Below are 8,989 nucleotides of genomic sequence, written 5' to 3'. Positions count from 1 at the left end.
TCTCTAAAAAATTAGAATTAATAATCAAATTAAAATTATTCAAATTTATTACTTATTCATTTATCAATTCATGCACAATAATTCAACAATCCCCCAGATTCGTAGCTTGAAAGAGGCTGTCTTTATTGCAATATTTTATTTGAATTGCGAACTCTACTCAGTACACCTCGGCCAATTCGTATCTTGTCTAATTTGAAGGCGACGGAATCATCCGAGGTTTGCCAAATATATTAATACAAGCTTATCTTTTAAAAAGATTGGTGAGCTAGCGCTGTAGCATAATAAAATACAGAAGAAGATATCTGAACCATTTGTTACATTTGCTGAATCGATTAATTATTAATTGGAAGGCAGATTGGTGCACTGGGGGTTGAGTTGGGGGGGGGGGGGGTCACAATTCAGAATGGTGAATCTAAGAGTGTGCTTCACGTCGGCTATGGCATAACTCCTAACTATGCTTTAAGCATTCTGTATTTTACTGTAATTTCAATTTCGAGGTGAAAAATAAAAGGTCAGTAGAACCAATAAGCACCTTCGGGCCTTTCCGGCAAGCTCGGAAAACATATCCGAGGTTGCCGCTGTTTTCCGAGCTTGCCGAAAGATCCATGAAGGTAGATTTGAAAAGCTTTGTATTCATTACAACTTTAGAAACAACAGTCTTGGTTTTATAAGACCCGAGTTACTGTTACTTTTTGTTCATTTACGTGCAGGTTAGACAACAAAACACGAAACTTCAGATCATATGTATTTTCAGATGATAAACACTAAATTGACAGGTCTTTCCGACATACTCTGAAAAAGATTTGTGTTGTTGTTGTTTTTTTTCCGAGCTTGCCGGAATTATCCACTAAGGTGGTAAAACTGTAAGGAAAGCTAGATGTCTAGAATCTTGGCATTATATGGTCAATTTTTTTCTTGTACTTTTATGTGTAGGTTAGACAATAAATTAAAAAGAATTCATTCAGAATCCGGATCTAGACTGGTATTTAGTCAGCCCGGCTTCTATTTTTGTATGACAAAACGAAATTGTTATCGTATAATCTATCTACAGTAGTTTTCCCAGAATCCCCGACCGTGAAATCGGGCATGCGTATTTCAAAAATATAGACTAACGTAGTTGCTAGCGCTCGAGAGCGCTAGCAACAAGCTTATCTTTTAAAAAAGATGGGTGAGCTAGCGCGTTAGCCATTATAAAACACAGAAGTATATATCTGAACCCTTTGTAAAGTTGCTGAATCGATTAATTATTAATAGGCGCAGTGGTGCACTGGGGTGGTGTAAGGTAGGGGGAGGGGGTCTCAATTCAGAATGAATGGTGAAAGTGGGCTTCACATTGGCGATGACATAAGTCATTAACTGTCCTTTAAGCATTCTGTAGCTTACTGTTATTTCAATTTTGAGGTGAAATAAAAGAGATCAGTAGAACCTAGGTATGGGCACCTAGTTTAAAATTATCCAGTGTAGTACTGTTTTGTAGCAATCGCATCTTCTCGGATCTTTCCGGTAACATAAGGATCTGATTAAAAATCAGATCCTTTCATCCGCTCACATAGATCGCTGCACAAGGCCAAGATTTTAATTAGGTTGGCAACATATATATCCGAGATTGTTTGCCGAGCTTGCCAGAAAGAAGTTAAGAAAAAGTTGGTTAGGGTTTTAGTATTCTTTTAGAATTAACCGATCTCTTCAGTCTTGGCATTATAAGACCTAAGTTTAACTGTTACTTTTTTAACATTTGTATACAGCTTAGACAACAAAGCACAAAACTTCAGATCATATGTATTTTCAGATAATTAAACGAAATTTACATGGTACAGTTTATCTACAGTTGTGTTCCCAGAATGCCCTACCGTGAAGTCGAGCATGCGTATTCCAGGAAAATAGACTAACGTAGTTGCTAGCGCTCGAGAGCGCTAGCAATAAAATAACACCGGATTCCGATTGCATTTCAAACTAATTCAACTGACGGGTTGCTTTTAAGACTTTTTATAAATGTGCAGATGAAAAAATAAAAACATTTCGCCCTTAAAATGTTTTTAAAATGTTAGTTTTATGCCCTGCAAACAGATTTGTATTTTTGTAGATTTTTTTTTAGATCGATCACTGTTCATTGCTACTGAGATCTTATCTACTTCAGATTTTCAATGGCGGACAGTTTAATTAGCAATGTTAAAGGAAACTAATTCTTACTTTTTTTAAATATGCACCTTTGAAATATTTTCCTTCCTTCAGCCACCAGTTTATTTGTCAGCCTTTCATTGCTCTCCTGTAAATTACCTATATCTGTACTGAATCTGATTGTACTACACTGTATATACTAATAAGCTTAAAGTAACAATAAAGACAGATTTCTCATCGATTGACACACCCAAAATCGAAAAAAAGACACTCTAGTCTAATTACTTAATATCATTGAATGCAATCCTAGAGGCAAATTGATCGATAAAATATTAATACTAATTCCGCTCCATTGTTTTCAAATCACTAAAACTAATAAAAAGTAACTACTAGCGATTGATAGCTCAGCGGTGTACTTGATTTAACAGCCTTCTCAGCCATTAAGGTGAATGGTTTGCTCTCTGTCAGGTCTCTGTTTTTTTCATTTTTTTTAATTTGTGAATGTCATTAATAAACTGCTTTAAATTAACGTCCAACTGAGAAGTCAATAATTCATTATATTTTATACGCACCTAAAGGGCAAATATTAAATGCAATGCCAAGAAATATGTAGATGATACAATGCAATTTCAATGTCCCTACATGAACTTCGTCATTTTAGGTCATCATATGATGTAAATTCACAACCGATTGGTTTGCCATTTAATTTATAAATATGTCAATTCTTTTTTTATAGTCCATAGATTTGCATGGAAAAATTTATTCACTGAATTCAAAGAATTAACATCATATCTCCACCACTTAACTTCAACAGTGTCGTAAAATTGATTTTTTTCTTAAAACTTCAGTCATTAAACATGGTACCCATATATTTCTAGGTACACTTGACAGATGGTATGCACCAAGACAATATTTCAAACACTTAGACACAAAAATGGACATTGTTGATTTGATCACTCAGTATGAAAACTGTATCTAAAACATAGCTGTCCATTGATGCATTGGTAAGATAAAAAGCATAAAACAACACTAGTCTTCAAAAGTATATACAGTCAAACCTGATATCTTAGAATATGTCAAGATTGTCAAAAATGTCAACATTTCCGACTAGAAATATGATACAAGTGTCAAAAAATGTCAGCATATCCAATAATCTAAGATAGCTTGATTGAAATATGTATTCATAATAATGTCAGGTCCAATAATTCAACTTATCTCTGGATTTTGACAAAACCAATGATAAGGTTGCCAAAGTTCAAATGTAATTTTTTGTTATAAGCCAAAGACATGGAGTTCTCTGCAATATTTTTATACTTAGTGCATATGAAAAGTAAAATATATTTCTATAATCAAAAGCATAAATATTTACATATACAACCATGCAGATAAGCAATATTTGGCACATATTCTAAAGAATACATTTTAACACTGAATAATTTTCTCCTATAAAGTTTTTTTTGTATAGTGTATGGGTTACTAACATGCATATTCATCTATAAAAAAATAACAAGTGAGTTTTCTTTGGTTTTCAAGTGATTTGAAATGTAGGATTACTCTATCAAACTACAATGCAAATGAGTAAAAAGTGTATTTATATGAATTTAATTTTCAATTTTAAAATACATGTAGCACCATCATTATAAATAACAAAAATTATTTGTTCCCTTCTAACTCCTACATAATTCTCCAAACAGCAATAAATGATCATTTAATGTATAAAAACTGTGATGAACTGAAAAATCTTTAACAATACCAAATACACATAAAGTACTTTATCACATTGTGCACATTGGGAAATACAGGAAGAAATGTCTGTGAAATTGAGCACTCCTTAAAATTTCAACAGACTTTTGTGAAGAAGTAATGTAAGAGGGTGGATTTTTTCATAAAAATCAGATCAATCAATCTTCACCTCCACGCATCATATTAAAATATACACAGTGTATATAAAATTAATATTAATGTACTTGCTTGCAAAATCAATAATAAAACCATACCACCGTAAAGAAGGTTGAAAATAAAACATGGCCTTCACAATTCACTTTATCAGGATTAAACAGAGTGTAAAATAAATTGTGGATACAGGAACAGTCATTTAAGTTTTCATGATTTCTAGCATCAAATATTTACTTGACAATCCCAACAAAAATGCAAGAGTATACAGTTTTAAACAAATACAAAAAATTCATTATATCAAACATCATCCCATAAGCAGTTATATTTCTTGTCAGCCACAAAATCATAGGATATAAATCTATGACAAGTCTTAATCCCACAGCGATAACTGACGTAACGCCCCGCGGAGTCTTTCCCTCGACAGTACTTCAGTCCACATGGATACCAGCCCACACAGATATGATAGTGACACAGGCACGGGGACGTCAGGTTAGCTGTGTCTTTACAGTTAGAGAACTTCCCAGGGTGGGTCTGCTTAGAAGTGGACATCAGCACATTGAAGTCCTGTCCCAGTGCTATAAATATTCATCCAAAGACCAATGTTACTGCTTATTTCTATCCAGGGAAGACAATTCAATTGCACATAGAATAAATGCAGAAGTTGTGAAATTTTGAATTACCTCCCTTTTGGTATGCATTTATCCATTTTAGAATGGTTGACATACCTTGTGACCAGATTCTGATGTCGGATTCCTTGGTGTAAGTGGTCAGATTGGCATTATGGCAGACTTTGTGGATATAGGGACTTAGGACACTCGTCTTTCTCAGGTCCATCTGTAGATCCATGATGTGCATCTCAGGAACCTTCTCCTCCTCTGGGCTACGAATCGTGGTGGGATTTTTCTTTAATTTTTAAAAACACATTATATATTAGATACTGAAAAATAAGTAATCAATTCTCTTTCAGTTTAAGAATTTTTGGACATTTGGTCTGATAATTTGCAAAACTTTCTTGTTGGTTGCCTTATATGTATAAAATTTTTAAGTTGAATTCTACTTGAGAGAAAAGACACACTTACTATATGTATACTTACACAAGTCTACACAACTAATTGATTTATTTTCTTCTTTATTTCATAGCATTCTCTTTTAAGATTTTATGGTATATGCAAAAAAGAAGTGTTACAGAACAATTTAAGATATATCTGATTTTAATAAGACTGTGTTTCAGACTAATTCATAGAGAGCATGATAATGGTGATTTGAGAGATAGATAACCCACCTGTCTGAGTTTAGACATTGCATCAGAAGAAATGAACTCATTCTTGTTAAATCTGGACACAAAGCATAAAGTAATGGGTTTATTTCTGGTAAATCCTAGCTCCTCCTCCCTCAGTACAAAGGCACGGAAAATCTGCACTTCCTACATAATAGAACAAATTACTCATTAATACAATAGATATTACTTTCTTTCTTATTGTTTGGAAATTGGAAAATAAAATTTGGGCAAGCGGTAACTCCGGACTCTCTCAAATTAATGTTTCTTGTTGATATTCTCCACACTGCTGAACAGATTCAGTTCAAACTTTTCAGGCACATTAACTTTGTTAAACTAAATTCACATAAACATTAAAATATCAAAAATATTACGAATAATGGTATTTATGAGCCAAATTGAGCAGTTTGATGAATTGGGGTATATCCGTTTTTGGTTTCTACTTATTTATAACTTAGTACTTTACTGTTTTTGGACAAATGTCATTATAGATAGTTTTCAATAGACACGATTTTAGCAAGAGTTATTTCCTGTTGGTCACCATATTGGAGGTATACAAGCCCAATTTCCTTCATTATTAAACCAATTTAAACTTGTCATACTGAGCAATTGGGTGAAGATAACACAATTTTTCTTACAAATCTATGTTAACACTAGCTTCCTTTGATTTGTAATTTTGGTATTTTAAAGATTTTTGCCCTTATATTTCTATAAAGTTTAAAATTGGTTGCTGAAAGGGGAAAATTCGCTAGTTGGACCTCCAATATGGCAGCCAACAGGAAATAACTCTTGCTATATTCAGGCCTATCAAAAACTATCTATTTAACATAATATTGTTGTTATATTTATGTATGTGGGAACTAACTTCAACGTAGCAAATATGCCCAAGAACTTGGATCAATTCTTCTTTGTGAAATGAAGAATATTAATAAAAAATTGCAATCCGGAACAATCGAGAGTCAAAAATCAAAAGACCTTGATATGGCATATAATACATAACTTTGTTAATATTTTATGTATGCATAATGTATTTCAAAGCAGAAAATGTGCCTGAGAAGTGTGAAGTGATTCTGTACAGCAGGATGAAGAATATCAATAGAAAAACGAGAGAGTCGGGCATTGGGAGTCAGCAGTATTATATTTACCGCTTGCCATAAAGTTGAATGTACCATTGTTTCAATCATGGCAAGATTTTACATTAGGAATTATTCTACGAATTCTTATGAACGAAATGTTAAACTTTATTGATATGAATTGATGTAAACAAGAATTGGAAGAGGAAACTGACAAAACACACAACAGATCACATCATCACCGACAAATACGCTATGTTCTAGTTGTCAACTCACAAACGACAGAACTATTGAACAGGTTGGGCACACACCACCAAATGGTCATTTATCCCCCGTTTGGTGGTCAATCGCCCATATCGGAGTCGTATTTACTGACCAATTGGTGGTCTTTTTTATTCAAACCCAATTTTTATAAAAATAAAGCAAAGGCGCATTCGTATAGGCCTTGGGGAATTTTAGTAAACATATTCCTCGCACAATTAATACAGTTCGGTCGATTTTCCATGTGTAATTTCTGTGGAACTTCGTAAAAACGATACCTACAGCTGTCCGTGACGGCCGAACTTCTTGCTTAATCAATCAAAAAAATATTTTCTTGTGTCTAGTTTAATAAAAATTCTATTTAGACCAGTGGTTTAACTCTTTAGAAGTTAACTTTCAATCGATCTTTGGATCTTCGTCTAAATAAATCTCTATAGAATCCAGTTAAACACGAGCTCCTCATACTTTACTGGTATGGTGGGCACTTATTGCTATAATATTCATTTTTTCTACATTTGAATGTAACATTTATTCTTTATTTACTTTTAGGATGAAGTTGCGATTTCTGTGCGACCTTTTGTGGTTTAGTATGCATATTTGTGATGAATCTACTATATCTAATCAATGATTTTGAATAAAAGATTTACAAAGTGACAGTTGCAATTATTCTAGTTTTAATTCCAAGAACATCGTTTTGAAGCAATTATTATATCATGATCTCACTGTTTATTTTATTTTTATAAAGAATAAAGCCATCGCGTGCAAAATAAAACAGAATAAAAGCAAATTCTTCTCTTTTCTTTTATTTTCTAATTGAAAATTGACACTAATGTGCCTCCGTTGTCAAATCAGACTTTTGACCCGGTTCGGAAAAGATCATCTTTTTTTATGTTTAAATTATTTGATTGGTTGCCAGGATGATAAAAATAGAAAGTAAGAAATGCAATCAACAGGTGCAACAACGTTCGGGAAGGAGAGAAAATTTCTTTTTATAGTCAAAACACAGAAACGTTGTACTTGTTTACGTTGGTGACGATTTGGTCAAAAAATTGAACGACACTGCGCAAAAAACTCCGCGTTGAATTTCCAATTTGTTCATAGTACTGATAAATGTCTATATTTTATTCCCCACGAGTTAATATTAAGCGCCATTTCACCCCATTCCACAGAATTGAACAAAACGATTTTTCTCTCCCAAATGGTCAGTAAATACCGACTCCGATATGGGCGATTGACCACCAAACGGGGGTTAAATGACCATTTGGTGGTGTGTGCCCAACCTGTTGAAGGTTCTTTTCCTACATAAATAAATCATTCAATCTAGCTAAAATTAACTCACCGATTTGAAGTCGATGAACTGATTGATGAGTGTGCCGTCTGTATTCTGAAATTGCAGCTCGACAACATCGGAAGTCGTGTTACCTGAAATAACTTCTTTTATTACATCGCCCCCTTTGTTTTTAACGTTTACGACCAGTTGTGAAACAGTAACTGGCAATGAGACGAGTAAAACCACAAAGTATACGTGGTTGAACAACATTTTTTTACACAGAAAATTACTTAAGTCTTCATGATATTTATAACGCATGCCTTCTCCACATTCTTCATTTTTGTTGATAATCAAGGTCAAATAAATGTTTGAATCTTCGTATTTAAAACGCTTCAAGAAATATCAACACGTACATTGGATATTTCGCTTTTATTCAATGCTTTTATAACTGTTTTTTCTTTTTATTTTAAAATATATGTTGTATTCTATTTTTTGAAAAAGAAAAATAACAAACGTATGTATGGCTAAGTTTTTGAATTTTATTATTATTATTTTTTTTTTTACATTTCTTTTACAGTAATAACTATATATATCCCCGAGTATCCGGTAAAACTTATTTATAAGCGGAAAACAGCTGTTGTCTCTTATATCTGCTGACCAAAAAAAAAAAAAAAAATAAAAAAAAAAATAAAATAAATAAAAAATTGTACTGAAAGGAAAGGAGTTTATTTATTTATTATCAATATGTTGACGGTGCAACCATTAGGGCGAGCGCAGATACCTATTCAGTTTTAATAGACGAATTTCACATTCTTAAGAGTTATCTCCCGTTGTCGGCGTAACACTCATTTTTGCCACTATATCCTTTGTAACTTACATACATTATATTTTCAACCTTCAAACGGAATCGGACAATTTTGACCCATTCCTGAATTGCCTTAGTATGGGGCAACATGAAAAACATAATGAACATATTCAAACAGATTTAATTTGCGAGATATTGTCCCCATATTGACTGGGGTGGACCTCCCCCCCTTCCCTATTTATTTTTAAATTGTCAAATTAAGGAGGCTGGGGGGGGGGGTCATCAAATTA

The 8,989-nt window shown here is 33.2% G+C and overlaps 1 protein-coding gene across 1 annotated transcript; it reads right to left on the bottom strand.

Moving 5' to 3' along the window:
• Positions 1-2,862: 2,862 nt before the first annotated feature.
• On the bottom strand, positions 2,863-8,203 carry LOC133174385 (out at first protein-like). Its single transcript, XM_061309514.1, has 4 exons — positions 7,964-8,203; positions 5,297-5,437; positions 4,740-4,917; positions 2,863-4,589 (listed from the first exon to the last, which is right to left on the bottom strand). The coding sequence occupies exons 1-4, from the start codon at positions 8,162-8,164 to the stop codon at positions 4,312-4,314; spliced, it is 798 nt and encodes a 265-aa protein (XP_061165498.1). The 5' UTR covers positions 8,165-8,203; the 3' UTR covers positions 2,863-4,311.
• Between the last annotated feature and the right edge of the window lie 786 nt (positions 8,204-8,989).

This window comes from Saccostrea echinata, unplaced genomic scaffold (genome assembly GCF_033153115.1).
Source record: "Saccostrea echinata isolate AGI-Se365-2 ecotype Australia unplaced genomic scaffold, CSIRO_AGI_Sech_v1 ptg000057l, whole genome shotgun sequence".
NCBI classification, from domain to species: domain Eukaryota; kingdom Metazoa; phylum Mollusca; class Bivalvia; order Ostreida; family Ostreidae; genus Saccostrea; species Saccostrea echinata.
The sequence above is the reverse complement of the archived record's forward strand: the minus strand, read 5'-3'. Positions and strand labels throughout refer to the sequence as shown.

Bases quoted from the DNA above. Each gene is read 5' to 3' on its own strand.
- LOC133174385 (XM_061309514.1), bottom strand. From the start codon at position 8,164: ATGTTGTTCAACCACGTATACTTTGTGGTTTTACTCGTCTCATTGCCA. The intron at 5,438-7,963 runs GTGAGTTAATTT...TCTATTATGTAG, and splicing joins AGTTCATCGACTTCAAATCG to GAAGTGCAGATTTTCCGTGC. The intron at 4,918-5,296 runs GTGGGTTATCTA...TAAAAATTAAAG, and splicing joins CAATGTCTAAACTCAGACAG to AAAAATCCCACCACGATTCG.